The 16,031-nt window shown below is 38.9% G+C and overlaps 1 protein-coding gene across 1 annotated transcript in view; it reads left to right on the top strand.

Moving 5' to 3' along the window:
* Window positions 1-16,031, top strand: part of LOC122700487 (hepatitis A virus cellular receptor 1-like) — a 47,671-nt gene that overhangs the window by 12,250 nt on the left and 19,390 nt on the right. Inside the window, exons 4-8 of the mRNA XM_043913398.1 lie at window positions 3,587-4,759; window positions 5,797-5,892; window positions 8,968-9,023; window positions 13,432-13,546; window positions 14,696-14,732. Of these exons, the coding sequence (XP_043769333.1) occupies window positions 3,587-4,759; window positions 5,797-5,892; window positions 8,968-9,023; window positions 13,432-13,546; window positions 14,696-14,732 (1,477 nt within the window). The remainder of the gene's footprint in view (window positions 1-3,586; window positions 4,760-5,796; window positions 5,893-8,967; window positions 9,024-13,431; window positions 13,547-14,695; window positions 14,733-16,031) is intronic.

Here is a 16,031-nt window from a genome sequence, read left to right as displayed (position 1 = left end):
TCCCAGTCAGCAAACTGTCTCCTGAGCAGTGCTTCAGGAATAGTAGTTGGTTCATGAAAAAGCATTCACTATTCCACACTGAGATATAGTGAGTATTTTTATGGAGCTGAATTTCTTCTTCTTGAAAATCTGACCTTTTCTCTGAGGTCATTTCTTCAGAGATTTTTCAAATGTTCTTTCTTAAGATTTTAAGACTCAGAGAGAGTTTCACACATACAAAACAGGTAATATAAGGTCCTGTCAAATAGATGTATCATTTGGTTTTGACAATTGTCAATGTGATTTTGTCGCATATACATTGAAAGAGCCTATATAGTTTCATCCCCTTCCTCTGCCCTTGGATTTTTTTGAAGCAGAATTCACACTATATCATGGCTAAGCTGGTAAAGAATCAGCCTGCAATGCGGAAGCAATGGGTTTGATCCCTGAGTTGGGAAGATCCCCTAGAGAAGGGAATGGCTACCCACTGCACTATTATGGCCTGGAGAAACCCATGAACTGTATAGTCCATGGAGTCACAAAGAGTTGCACCCAACTGTGTGACTTTCACTTTCACTCACATCATATCAGTAAATGGCTTGTTTAAAAATTAAAATCGCCCTATTGCTATATGAGAACATTTTCAGCTCAATAACTGTTCACTTTTGGCTTTTAAGAATTTTGTGAAATGCAAAAGTCTTGGAAGTTTATGTTTTTCTGTCTTGATGTAGACATTTTAATTTTTCTTACCACTTGGTGAAAGGAGCAGGTTCTAAGCGTTTCCTGGTTCCTGGTGCTCTTTGATGGTAAGTATTCTCCTACTAAAGTTTCTAATGAAAACAGAACCCAATATTCAGAGCCTGTATAAGCTAGGTCTCTTTTTTAATTTAAATGAACTTGATATCTCAGTTTCATAATTTTTCCTATCTTCATCAAGGACACTTAGGTTATTTGATGAAGGCAAATAAAAGAAGGTCAATTCTGATGCAGAAAATAGCTGACTCTGGGGAAACATCTTGGAGGCAATTTAAGAAAGCCGAAAGATGCTGGTGCTATACACCTGTGGCAGGAGGCTGTGTGTGGAGAAGAGATTATTTTTGGAGTTGTAAAATTATATGATTGGTCCTGAGGAATACTCTTTTTAAAGTGATAATGAAAGAAATTAGTAGGGGACATTTATAGTGCTTTTAAATTCTTTAATAGATGAATATTTGCAAAGTCATTGCTCTGTCCAGTGGGAAATGGGTTCATAACTGAGCCAAAGTGACTCTCTGCCTCCAACCCAATACTTTACTTAAGTTTTCTTGCACTTTTCACAGAAAAAGCTTACTTTCAACCTCTCTTAGGGTTCTTCCTCAGCAGCTTTTCCTAGCCTTAGTTTCCTAGCTTCTTCCTTAGGAAATATTTACTCCTGAGCAAGGCACATTAGTGAAACAAGTTGATTAAATTTCCTCCTTGTTATACTCCTTTGATCAGGTTTTCTTCTTGCTTCTTCTTGTTTTTTTAGCTTTCATTTCAAACTGAAGGGAGAGCATTGAGACCGCACTGTTCTTCAAAATCTTCAACGACACTATTAGACCCAGGTCAGCAAACAGTAGCCATAGGACCAGATCAGATTATAAAATAAGCTCACCAACAGTTATTATTTTTTTTTCCTTGTAGTTTCTTCAGTCTTAGCTTTTCAAAAATTTTTTTTTATATTTTCATATATTTTTATTAGTTGGAGGCTAATTACTTTACAATATTGTAGTGGTTTTTGCCATACATTGACATGAATCAGCCATGGATTTACATGTGTTCCCCATCCCGAACCCCCCCTCCCACCTCCCTCTCCATCCCATTCCTCTGGGTCTTTCCAGTGTACCAGCCCTGAGCACTTGTTTTGTGCATCCAACCTGGGCTGGTGATCTGTTTCACTCTTGATAGTATACTTGTTTCAATGCTATTCTCTCAGAACATCACACTCTCTCCTTCTCCCACAGAGTCCCAAAGTCTGTTCTGTACATCTGTGTCTCTTTTTCTGTTTTGCATATAGGGTTATCGTTACCATCTTTTAAAATTCCATATATATGCGTTAGTATACTGTATTGGTCTTTATCTTTCCGGCTTACTTCAGTCTGTATAATTAGCTCCAGTTTCATCCATCTCATTAGAACTGATTCAAATGAATTCTTTTTAATGGCTGAGTAATATTCCATAGTGTATATGTACCATAGCTTCCTTATCCATTCGTTTGCTGATGGGCATCTAGGTTGCTTCCATGTCCTGGCTATTATAAACAGTGCTGCGATGAACAGTGGGGTGCACGTGTCTCTTTCAGATCTGGTTTCCTCAGTGTGTATGCCCAGGAGTGGGATTGCTGGGTCATATGGCAGTTCTTCTTTTTTTTTTTTTTTTCTTTTTTTGATTTTTATTTATTTATTTATTTTTTTATTAGTTGGAGGCTAATTACTTCAAAACATTTCAGTGGGTTTTGTCATACATTGATATGAATCAGCCATAGCATATGGCAGTTCTATTTCCAGTTTTTTAAGGAATCTCCACACTGTTCTCCATAGTGACTGTACTAGTTTGCATTCCCACCAACAGCATAAGCAGGTTCCCTTTTCTCCACACCCTCTCCAGCATTTATTGCTTGCAGACTTTTGGATAGCAGCCATCCTGACTGGTGTGTAATGGTACCTCATTGTGGTTTTGATTTGCATTTCTCTGATAATGAGTGATGTTGAGCATCTTTTCATGTGTTTGTTAGCCATCTGAATGTCTTCTTTGGAGAAATGTCTGTTTAGTTCTTTGACCCATTTTTTGATTGGGTCATTTATTTTTCTGGAATTGAGCTGCAGGAGTTGCTTATATATTTTTGAGATTAATCCATTGTCTGTTTCTTCGTTTGCTATTATTTTCTCCCATTCTGAAGGCTGTCTTTTCATCTTGCATATAGTTTCCTTTGTTGTGCCAAAGCTTCTAAGTTTATATATATTTTTTAATAAATAAAGTTTTATTAGAACACAGCCCCATCCATTCATGTATATACTATCTATGTTTTCAAGGCTTCCCAGGTGACATATGGCATCTGTGTTATCCATCGTATATAATGATGTGAATTAATCCACATTTAAGATGCAGATATGTTGGGAGGGTACCCATAGAACTGACAGAAGTGAGTGCTATTTATTTGGTCAATATTCTGGTTCTTGGGAACTACTATTTGTGTTCTAGTCATGTACTGCTAAGAGGACAAAGACAGCTTCAGGCTCTAGACACTTTTCCCTCCCTCACAGATGTTTATGAAGATATGTAAATCTGATATGTATGACTAGTCTTTACAATGTACTTCAACACAAATCCCATGTGTTATTTTTTTATTTCAACACCTCCCAAAATATCATCCTTTAAATGCAGCTGTTGCCTTGTTGTGACCATGTCTTCACTCCCTCCTCAGTGACAGGTTCTAGTTGACCAATGACAAGAACTTGGAGTTCATGGGAGATAAGTGCTGAGTTCTGCCTGGGGACACTTTCCTTGGTTGTGTTGGTGCACAGGCCCAGCACGAGTCTCTTGTTTCCTGCTGGTGTTGATGAATCCCTGAATTCATGTTGATTTCTAGCTCCACCTACAACAACGACCACCACCACTACTCCAAGAACCACTACCACCACCACCACTACTCCAAGAACCACTACCACCACCACCACTACTCCAAGAACAACCACCACTACAAGAAAGACAACCATTACTACTACTCCAAGAATGACTACCACTATTCGAAGATCCATCACTACTCCCCCAAGAAGAACAATTAATCGAAAAACTATTCGAAGAGCTAATCGAAAAACTATTCGAAGAGCTACTCGAAAAACTACTACCCCAAGAAGAACAACTATTCGAAAATCTGTTCGAAGAACCACCACTACGACCCCAAGAAGAACAACTACTCGAAAATCTATTCGGAGAACCACCACTACAACCCCAAGAACAACAACTATTCGAAAATCTGTTCGGAGAACCACCACTACGACCCCAAGAACAACAACTGTTCGAAAATCTGTTCGGAGAACCACCACTACGACCCCAAGAACAACAACTGTTCGAAAATCTGTTCGGAGAACCACCACTACGACCCCAAGAACAACAACTGTTCGAAAATCTGTTCGGAGAACCACCACTACGACCCCAAGAACAACAACTGTTCGAAAATCTGTTCGGAGAACCACCACTACGACCCCAAGAACAACAACTATTCGAAAATCTGTTCGGAGAACCACCACTACGACCCCAAGAACAACAACTGTTCGAAAATCTATTCGGAGACCCACCACTACGACCCCAAGAACAACAACTATTCGAAAATCTATTCGGAGAACCACCACTACGACCCCAAGAACAACAACTATTCGAAAATCTATTCGAAGAACCACCACTACTACCCCCAAAGCAACAACCATGAGGACTCCAACAAGCACCATCACCACAACCACTACTCCAAGATCAACCACCACTACAAGAAAGACAACCAGTACTATTACTACAAGAACGACTACCACTATTCCATCAACCACCACTACTACCCCCAAAACAACAACCAACACAACTCCAACAACCACGAACACCACTACTGCAACCACAGTGGTCACCACTGCTCCAACAAACACCACCCCTGTTGTGCCAACAACAATCACTACCACAACTCCAACCATGATGGTCACCACTGCTCCAGTGACAGCGAGGTCCTCTATTTCTCCTCTTCCAATGCCAGCACCCACAAGGGACCTCCAGCCAGGTAAGCAAAAGTACTTCTAAGTGCAGAAGTTTTTAAAGTAGAGGATATACACCACTCAGGGCCCTGTGTTAAGGCAGATGTACAATCTAGGGTGGGGATTCTTAACAGGTTTCCAAACCTGGCTTCACAGAATCTGTGAACCACTTGTACCCTCTTATATTCATCTTTTGTATCTTTAAGCATTTTCAGAGTGAGAGGGATCTATGGTTTTTATTAGATTCTCAAAGGAATCATTAATAGTGAAAAAAAAAAAAAAAGCCAGACCACTGGTCGTGGACATCTACAAAGGATGGTGCATTCAGCCAGCTTAACATAGAATTATGAAGAAAAAATAAGGGTGCCAGAGCAGGGCCAAGTGAATGAGATTCTGTCTTATAAGGAGCTCTGAATAGAGACCATTTAATCCATTTTGAAGCCTAACCCAACACTTGAGGATAAGATTTCAGTGAAGTTAATGTTTACTCTGTTTCCTGTGTTAGGAAACATGCTAACTGCTTTATAAGTATTAAGCCCCTTAATTCTTATGACAACCCCAGGACTGATGCTAAAGCTGAAGCTCCAATAATTTGGCCACCTTATGCGAACAGCTGACTCATTGGAGAAGACCACAATGCTGGGAAAGATTGAAGGCAAAAGGAGAAGAGGGTGGCAGAAAATGAGATGGTTAGACAGTATTGCTGACTTAATGGACATGAGTTTGAGCAAACTCCAGGAGACAGAGAAAGACAGGGAAGCATGGCATGCTGCAGTCATGGGGTTGCAAAGAGTCAGACACGACTTAGCAACTGAACAGCAAAAGAAATATAAAAAGTGAAATAACTCTGTTGTTAAGCTCTCAGATCATTATCTAGATCAGATTTATTCATGATAATGAAATGCCTACATAGCAGGGTAATACGTCAAGGATATCTATTAATATATTTCTAAGAAAGAGTCAAGGGTAATTTCTGATTTCGTTTTGTTTGTTATTTCTGCTGGGGGTATAAATTTTCCTCCACCAATTGAACACTATTTTTCTGTTCTTGTCATTCCTATAGCTTCTTTATCTCCTCCAACTCAGACAGCAGAAACCCAGCCTACTACCGTGTATGAAACAAACATAACCAGCTCACCATGGCACTCTTGTTCAACAGGTAACTTCAGTTTCTTTCCTGAACACCTGGGAGCTTTCAAATTTTGATAAGTATTAGCACATTGTTAAGAGCACATATTCTGAAATAAGAGAAGCGTGACTTGAATGCCAACAATGGCTATTCCACTCAGCTATGCAACTTGAACAAATGTCTTATTACCCTCTTTGAATCTGTTTTTATCCTTTGGAAAATGGGTGAAATATTACTTATTCTTATAAGCATTATTTGAGATAAAGATCTTGGGACACAGTTACAAGGTAAGTGATAGTGTGGCCATTATGACTGTTACTTAGAATGTCCAGAAATATGTACATTTGAGTGACATAGGCAGCTTGTATGATTTGGGACCATCTACATGCATATCCACATTTTTCTAAATAGAATGAATCAGCCTTGTCTTTAAACTTATTCGTAGGTGTACTTCCCTGGACAGAGCCTTAAAACAATTAAATCCAAACTGGTCCAGACCAAACTGGTCACCTGTTTATGCTTCCTCTAAGCCCCAGAAACTACATGGAGCCAGGAGGCTCCCCTGCTGCTGTGTCAAGCTTTCATTTCACATGGACACTTTGAGTTGGGTTGAGGACATGGACACTAGAACCAAAGAGGCAGGTCCCACTAGGATTGTGCTATTCTACTCCAAAAGTCTCCCAGTTCTCCCTTGTTTTGGAAAGTCCATATTCTTTTGAGATGTAAGATTAGTCTGTTTTTCCTATAATGGAGAAAGATGATGTTGAATTGTCATCTTTCCCAGCTAACTCTGTTACCCATGGTGGTAAATTTGGAGAGCACCACATGTGAACCCCTTTGTAATGCAGAACTGGCTTATTTGTCCCTGTGACTGTGAAGCATCCAAACATGGTCAGGCTTTGTAAGACTTGTGTGTATGATTCATCATGTTCAGGAGGTACTAATATGTAGCAGACACCCAGGGTGGGCTACTTTGCCAATCAGTCAAGGAAGCTCTTAATTGAAAATGGACATGCAGTGGGACTCAGAGAGGGACCAATTTAATTGGAATTAGCTAATAGTGCCATTTGGTTTTGAAAGTGGAATCCTTGGTATGAACTGTTTCTGGGCACAAAAACAAAGAGAAAGCAGATAAAAATACATGTTAGAGCAGGTGGAGCAACTGTACCCCACACTTTTAGGCTAAGAGGAAGAACAAAGTAGGAAATGGGAAATTGTTCTCTAAAATATGTCACTAAAACCTGGTCAAGGTAGACTTGCCAGCATGGAACAGGCATTGAAGCAGCTGTGTCCCCATGACTTCTGTGACTGCTGCTGTCTTGGCAGCATCTCTGAGGCCCTTCAGCCAAGTCCTCACAGTGCCCGAGTCACACTTCAGTGGGTTAAAGCCTCACAAAGCAAAGAATGTTAGTCCAGACAGAATTTTGGTTTCATATGGCCTGCACCTACCTTTTCAGATGCATGTGCCAGCAAATTGTATATTATCTCATTTAATTCTTTCAGGGAAGGTTTATTTCTTGCCATTGCCAGACTAAGGAGGACATTTAGTTTTACTTCGGAGACAAACAGCTTCCAATTCAACTGCCCGCCAATGGCAGTTCCAAACTGCACGCCCATGGGCAAGTGATTTCACTCCTCACTACATGTTTGTAAGGAATGAAGGACATGATATTTGGAAAATCCATTGCATGGTGTCCCTTCCCCATTGCTCCTAATGTTATATAGCAACATAATTGTGATACCTGAAATTTGTTTTATATGATGCACCTTACATGCATCATCTAATGTGACAACTTTATGAGATGGGTGCTATCAACAGCTTGTAGTTCAAGGTTACTCCAGCTAGAAATATAAATACAAAATTTACATGCATATATATATAATGTGTATGTAAAGGACATTGATCAAGGTCACATTGGTAAGTGACATGTCAGCGCTGAAGTCAAGTTTTATCTGACTCAAGTCCTTGCTATTTTTTTTATAACATCACTCATTCTATAGCTTAAGGATTTAAGGTTATAACATAAATCATACACAGAGACTAGACTGTAGATACTGTCTTTGTCTCTTGAAGAAGTAGTGTCGGAATGTTTAAATTGTAGATACAGTAATGTAAAGTTTGAGAACTTAGGGGGATATGTTTAGTTCATGATTTCACTACCATTAGAAAATGACGATTTTATAGCTCTGTCAGTAGTATGGGAATCTCTGAGACCTGCAGTATTTTCATTGAATGGGAACATAATGTTTGCAGTGGTTATGACCTGAGGCTTTTGTCCTTTAGTATAGTTGGAAACTTCAGCCATTTCAGCACCTCATCTAAAATTTCGGATTAAGAAAATTGGTATAAGGTAGTAAAGTGCTTGTCTGTAATAGATACTCGGTAAAGCGAGAATCCTGTATTTGACCTATAGTTGCTTAGAAGGGCCAACAGTATATGTTCTGTGTGACTAAAGAGATATTTCAAAACACTATTAAAATTTGGACATTCAAATCTTTAAGGCATAATATCCTTTTATATTGGGATTTTAAGTAGTATAAAGTATACTGGCCTTGAGAGTGATGTAACATATTTTCTAAAGCACATTTGGATCACTGTCTGGGTACACAGGCATATAATGTAGGAGTTGGATGCCACCTGTTTGAGGCATCTTAGTGCATTTCACTCACATTTTGAATGTAAAACCAATGTAATGTTCATTTTGAACAGAGTGGTTCTGCTCTTTGGATGTGTAATGACCTCTGAGCCCTCATTGGAAGTTTCTGAGCTGCCATGAAAATATTGATTATCTGTAATTGGTAATTTTTAACCTAGTTAAAATTGTCAGTAAATTTTCTGTGAGCATGCAATGTTTTTTCCATAGGGAGAAAAAAAAGGGTTCATTTTCAAGGGGTCCATGACAAAATGGTTAAGAAGCACAACCTTACTACTTAAATTAATAAATGTTAGTAACTTGGTATTAACTTGAGATGTCTACAGCATTCGGCCATATGATTATTCAACTTTCCCTTCATTACCAAAAGGCAGTGTGAATATATTTGGTGTTTGCAGGAAAGTTCAATATCTTTTTGTAATTCTTATTAATTTTCTTTCATGTTGAGCAGATGGAAATGGCACTGTGACACAGTCTCCAGATCCCCAGTGGCATAACAATCAAACTGTAAGCATATTCCTTCCTATTTTATTAGCCTGATTCACTTATATGTCTCTTCTGGAATCAAGTTACATTTAGAGATTATTATTGTCAGACTAGTCCACAGATTGATTCTTTCTAATTTAGAAAATAAAGGAAGAAAGGAATCTGATTCTTAAATAGGGATACTTTAATTAATTTTAAAAGTCTATATAGGTGTACTACTTTGTTAGAAAGACCTGGAAAGTGATATTTTACTCTAGACACACATATACACCCAGGACAGATTTTCTGCTGACCAGAAAATAAGAAAAAAAGAGTGAATTATGCCGGGGTCCTTGCCCCAGCAGGATCCAGGGGAACCCTCAGGATGAATGGCATCGGCGAGTGAGAGGGAGAGAGAGAGAGAGAGAGAGACCAGACCGGGATGTGCAGCAGAGTCTGGCCCGTGCTTTATTTTTCACCATAGCTTTTATACCCTAAGTTAGTACATTTCTAAGGGGAGGATAAGCACACAGACTTAGTTTAACATTACATCAGCTTGTCCTTCACGAAGCCAGGTGTTCTCTGCATACTTTTTTGTTTATGAGAGTCTTTTCCATAGATTTTTTTGTACATTATCTTTTGGCCTTGAGCTTAGCAGAAACAGAAAAGTGGCGATCTCATGGTACAGCAATTTATAACTTAGTAGAAATACAATCCTGTTAACACAAAGATCAGTCTTTTTGCAGAAGTTCTCAGCTAAATTTATCTAAAAAGTTTAACACACAAAGACTCTGAGGCAGCCCCTGTTTAGCACTCCTAGTTAAAATTAACAATTATCTTATTGTTTTTACACTAGGGCTAAACTCTTATTTTTCTAGATCTTTAACTATATTAACAGTAGTTTCCACTGCACAACCTCAGCACATTAACAGCAATCAAGCGTTGATCCAATAACCACTTTTAAAATAATATTTTTTGTGTTCTCTAATAGGGCTTCCTCACCCCCCGAAGGGCTCTGTGCCTATTAGGGCCGTTTTTATGGTTAATCTCTATGTATAATATTTTTTGGCCTTCAGGCCTGTTGACAATTTATGGCTTGCACCTGGTGTAACTTTAAGCAACTTCAGTAGCCGACCCTGTCTTATTTGTGGTTAATCTATTTTCTTTCTATTAGGCGTCATCCCTATGGGAACCAGATAGGATTACATTATTATGGAACAGAAATGCAAAGGATTGCAAAAACAGCAGATATAGCACAAAACAGGCTCTTAGTCTAAAAGTTAACTGCCTGCAAGAAGTCACCAGCTAATCTCTTGCAATGGGAAGCACACATTTATCAAACAAGCCAGAATGCCAGCCACAGGGTTTGAATTGAAGCATTTCTTTCATCCCTGGCCCCTTCATAGGGTACCAGCGTCTAGGAGATTTATTAATTAGGGTTTTAAGTTGGTTTTTATTCCATGAAAGAGGAGCAGGAGAGCTCTCGGCAGGCAACACAAGAATCTGCAGCAGGGCAAACAAGAACAACAACAGAAAAGGGGGGAGGATACAGGGTGGGGTAGAGACCAAGGCCAACCTGGAGGGTCCCTTGTATCCTGAATTGCCTTGTGTGTCATGACCTCGTCATGGATGGGATCCTGAACGGCCTTGCGTGTCAGGTATTTTCTTCATAACCTCATCATGGGTGGGATCTCCCATAATGGCTCCCAGCAGAATTATTTCAGGCATAGTGAATTAACGTTACATACCAAGAAAGATGTAGATCATTGTTAGAGAAATAACATGCCTTGAATTGATATAGTGGAATGGGGGCCATCCCCACCAAAAATATCAGGTCAATGAAAGTGTGATTCCTTAAACATAGCCCCCCTAATATCCTTTTCCAACCCAATTTTCCTCCTATAGAGAAAATTTGAGGCCACTGTTGGGTCTTTCTATATATATCCTCCCCATATGATGACATGTTAAGGTCCTCAGGTCTTCAACAACTTTGTAATTCTGTAATTTGTTTTCGCACCTTTCCCACAATTAGCTTGGGAAAAATCCAAGGGACTATAGTCTCATGATGTTCATGAAAGCCTCATCTTTGTGCATAAGTTAGAAGAACTTATCAGTGAGATTTTTACTTTTGGCTCCCTTGGGTGAAACAACTTTCCTTTCACTATGTGCAAATAACTCTTAGAAGCAAAAAACATGAATAGATTCAGGTATGATGATTGCAAGTGGTGAGAAGTTGCAGCATGGACATTGTAAGAGAAATTCAAGTTCAGGCAAAGTGCGGTTAATGTGGCGTCAAGTGGCCTTATATTGCATAACTTGGTGACAATGAGAACACTACCAGGTAGGAATGATATGAAAGATTAATCACTCTGATGAGATGGGTACTGATTGATCTGATGGATATGGGCTGAATTTGTTTGTGCTTGTTAAATAGCAGAACTGCCACCATGTAAATGTCCTGTCAGTCAGACTTACGCTAGTTTAAAAAAAAGAAACAAACACTCTGAATGATAAGATTGTTTTTGACCTCAGTTACCTGCAGGACAGGTGTATTTAGTAGCAGTTAATCTCTTCTATATAATATAAGCAATATAGAAGCAAGTTCGCAATAGGTGGTAGCACAATCGTGGGCTTTTTGTGTCTTGACTGTGAAGATATCAAGGTGTCTCCCAGGTATCTTAAAACCAGGCAGCATATAGATCCACCCAATAGGTCAACTTATTGATCTGCATCATAAGGAGAGAATGAACATATACATAAAGATGTATGAAACAAGATATACATTGCTGCTGTTTATTATCATGAAAATGTGACTAACAACCCAAACATTCCATAGTAGGAGATTAATTACTTATCAATTAAGCATGCCCATTTATTGCCATTAACAATGTTGTCACTGCAGTGTACTTACTGCCATAAGACAGTGTCAATTGTTAAATGAAAAAACTAAGTTTTCAAATAGCATTGGGACTTCCCTGACAGTCCAATGATTAAGACTCCATGCCTCCAATGAAGTAAGTACAGGTTCAATGGCTGATCAGGGAACTAAGATCCCACATGCCATGTAGCATTGCCAAAAATGAAAAAAAAAAAAAAAAAAAAAACCCAAAAAAGCAAATATATATATATTATATAGTTTATAGATATAAAATAAAATGATGTATATAGTGTAGTATACATTGGATAGGGTAACTGTTTCTGTTAAGAAAAGTACTAGAAAGATAAAATTCTAGAAGTGTATGTAATGAAAAATGGTAATAGTAACTATTTCTGGATGTTGAAATTATGGTTGATTTTTGTTTTTCTTTCTTTATCCTGAGCTACATACTCTAAAATAATTTCCAGTTTTTATGCAACATAATATTTTTTAAAAAGCAAGCAAAGACTGCTTCCTGTAACCCTGTATTCCATCTAACTGCTTTACCTCCCTCAAGGAAGATGATAACACCGCTTTTCCCTCCCAAGGTACTGACTGTTTTCCATTTAGGCAAGGACAGCTCAGAGGCTAGGCCACCCTCCTCTGTATTCCTCATAGTGTTTATCACGAGGTACCTAAAGTACCTTTCCCAAAACCCTATTTAATCTGCATTTGACAGAAAAAGAGGTTTGGAGAGGCTAAATAACTTGCTAGGGTCACAGAGCAACTAAATAAAAGTTAATCTGGGATTCTGACTCCAGAGATTAAACTCTTATGCAGGAGGAGACTTGAGACTTAATCTTTTTCTCTGATTTTCCACTTCCTTTCTGTTCAAATACCTACCTGGTGGGACATCTTTAGAATTAGAATTAAGCTATGTAGAGGAGGTAGGCATGATGGCCTGGTAAGTTTTGGGTTTACTCTAGGACGTGATGATCCCTCACACTAGGAATTTTTTTCCCAGTTGCACAGCATTTTAATTGTTAAGCAGAGCCATGAATCTGAGCAGCTACTTTCATGCCCATTTACAAAGACACAGAATCTTGAATTCTAGTTCAAAAAAGTGTTTTAATTAATGGCCAGTTTCAGGAACTGAACACATTCAGATAGCACCACCATGGCAACTTATATAGGGACCAAAATTGTTTTTTATTAGCATCATAAGAGGATTATTTATGAAAAGAGCTTATTATTTTTACAATATGTATAAACTATAATAATAAAGCACACTCATTTGAAGCATACGGTTTGAGTTTAACAAATCTGTACCCTTCTCTAAATACCACCGCTAGTAAGATGTAAACATTTCCACCACCCCCAAATACAGTTTGAATTTTGCGTTGTCTTAGAATTTCATCATAAGGCTATAACTTTACATCATTTGGTCTTACCCTTCATGATCCAGAACTAGCCAGGGGCCAATAAACAATAATGTGTCTGGGTATATTATTTTCTGAGATGTTTTCTGCCTATAACTCTAACAAGATGGTTTTATTTTTCTGTTTTGTGTTTGATCTGCTGATGTTTCTGTAGCTTGCGGCTCTGGCACAAGAAACATGGATGATCACCAACAAGGGAGTCTACGTTGGAATCTCTGTTACCATTTTGGCATTGTTGCTCATGTTTGTGGTTTTCTGGATTAGGAGAAGTAAGTCACCTCAGGACTGAAATATTCAGGAATATTCTTGAGCCCATAGGAGTATTCTTGAGCCAAATGCATGTAGCTATACATTCTATATGATATCAGTTTCACGTAACTTCCTTGGTTCTTACCTTGTTCTTTCCTGATTTTTTATTTATCTTAAATTGATTGTTCCATAAACATGATATTTAATTTCCCCATAGGAGAAATTAAATATGGAGAAATAAGTACTGGTTGTGTAAAGTTGGAGTAGGCGATGGCACCCCACTCCAATACTCTTGCTTGGAAAATCCCATGGACGGAGGAACCTGGTAGGCTGCAGTCCACAGGGTCCTGAAGAGCCAGACATGGCTGAGCGACTTCACTTTCATGTATTGAAGAAGGAAATGGTAACCCACTCCAGTGTTCTTGCCTGGAGAATCCCAGGGACGGGGGTGCCTGGTGGGCTGCCGTCCATGGGGTCACACAAGATTGGACACAACTGAAGCAACTTAGCAGCAGCAGCAGCAGTGTAAAGTTGAGATTTGGAAGTCAAAAGCCACTGTGATATACGAGATTTTTCCCTCCCATTTTGTTCTTTTCCCATTCCCTCAATAACAAATTTTTATTCCTATTGGGGGTAAAACTGTTGATGGTTTTATAACACACACTTAATAGAAGAAGCACAAGAGACATTAGGAGTGTACATGATTTCAGAGCTAGGAGAAGTATAAAGGGTTTCACATGACAGTCATCCAACACCTCCTGGTCTCCTTCCACCAGTTGTGTATGTGTGTGTAAAACCTGTCATCTATGGGAGAAGCGCAATATTCAGGATTTTTTCAGTGAAATATAATGGCATTAATGTAAGCTAGGGCATGTAGGTCAATACACTAAACCTATGAATCACAAGATACTTTATACCAACGGGCTTACTTGGCTCCTAGAGATTCAAGAGAAGTTACCTGGAGTTGTCAGGTTAGGGTCCAGATTGATTTTTTTTCTCCTTCTTTTCAAAAATATTCTTTCTTCTAAATTAATTTTTTTTTTTTTAGACTCTGAGAGCTGTACTGATTTTGCTCATATTAAAGTAATAATGTACTAGTTTGGAAAAAATTTTTCATGACCTCTTTGGCTTGCATGTTTAATTTTCTCTTCATTTCCCCCTCAATTTAGGATATTTTTGCCTGGGTAACAAGGCGGAGCCACTACGGTAAGTTTGAAATGGGTTGTGTTAATAATGCCTTTTGATGTTCTTACTCTAGTAAGCCTAAGGAAAATTTCTCTGTCTCTCTCCTCTTTTCCTTCCGAGTCCTCCATTTTATACTCTGGATCCTGAAAAATCTAGTATATAGAGCACCTCCATTGCTGTTCAACCTTCCAGTGATAATTTTAGCATCTCTATGCTGCTGCTGCTGCTGCTGCTAAGTCACTTCAGTCATGTCCGACTCTGTGCAACCCCATAGACCGCAGCCCACTAGGCTTCTCTGTCCCTGGGATTTCCCAGATAAGAATACTGGAGTGGGTTGCCATTTCCTTCTCCAAGCATCTCTATATTTCCCTGGAATTTTGTCATAACTGCTACAGAAATAACACCTCAAACGTTATCTCTTAGAGCAAGAGAACTAAATTGCAGGTATTGTTTCAGGGTTATCATTTAAATGGGTTGTTTAGTTTGTTATGTGATTTCATTCAGTGCTGGACCACTGGAGAAACCATAGCCTTGACTAGATGGACCTTTGTTGGCAAAGTACTGTCTCTGCTTTTTAATACGCTATCTAGGTTGGTCATAGCTTTCCTTCCAAGGAGTAAGCATCTTTTAATTTCATGGCTGCAATCACCATCTGCAGTGATTTTGGAGCCCCCAAAAATAAAGTCTGACACTATTCCACTGTTTCCCCATCTATTTGCCATGAAATGATGGGACCAGGTGCCATGATCTTAGTTTTCTGAATGTTGAGCTTTAAACCAACTTTTTCACTCTCCTCTTTCACTTTCATCAAGATGCTTTTTAGTTCCTCTTCACTTTCTGCCATAAGGGTGGTGTCATCTGCATATCTGAGGTTATTGATATTCCTCCTGGCAATCTTGATTCCAGCTTGTGCTTCTTCCAGCCCAGCGTTTCTCATGATGTAGTCTGCATATAAGTTAAATAAGCAGGGTGACAATATATAGCCTTGACATACTCCACATCCTATTTGGAACCAGTCTGTTGTTCCATGTCCAGTTCTAACTGTTGCTTCCTGACCTGCATATAGGTTTCTCGAGTGGTGGGTTAGGTGGTCTGGTATTCCCATCTCTTTCAGAATTTTCCACAGTTTATTGTGATCCACACAGTCAAAGACTTTTGCATAGTCAATGAAGTAGAAATAGATGTTTTTTTGGAACTCTTGCTTTTTTGATGATCCAGTGGATGTTGGCAATTTGATCTCTGTTTCCTCTGCCTTTTCTAAATCCAGCTTGAACTTTTGGAAGTTCATGGTTCATGTATCGCTGAAGCCTGGCTTGGAGA

Source organism: Cervus elaphus, chromosome 9, assembly GCF_910594005.1.
Source record: "Cervus elaphus chromosome 9, mCerEla1.1, whole genome shotgun sequence".
NCBI classification, from domain to species: domain Eukaryota; kingdom Metazoa; phylum Chordata; class Mammalia; order Artiodactyla; family Cervidae; genus Cervus; species Cervus elaphus.
The sequence above is the reverse complement of the archived record's forward strand: the minus strand, read 5'-3'. Positions and strand labels throughout refer to the sequence as shown.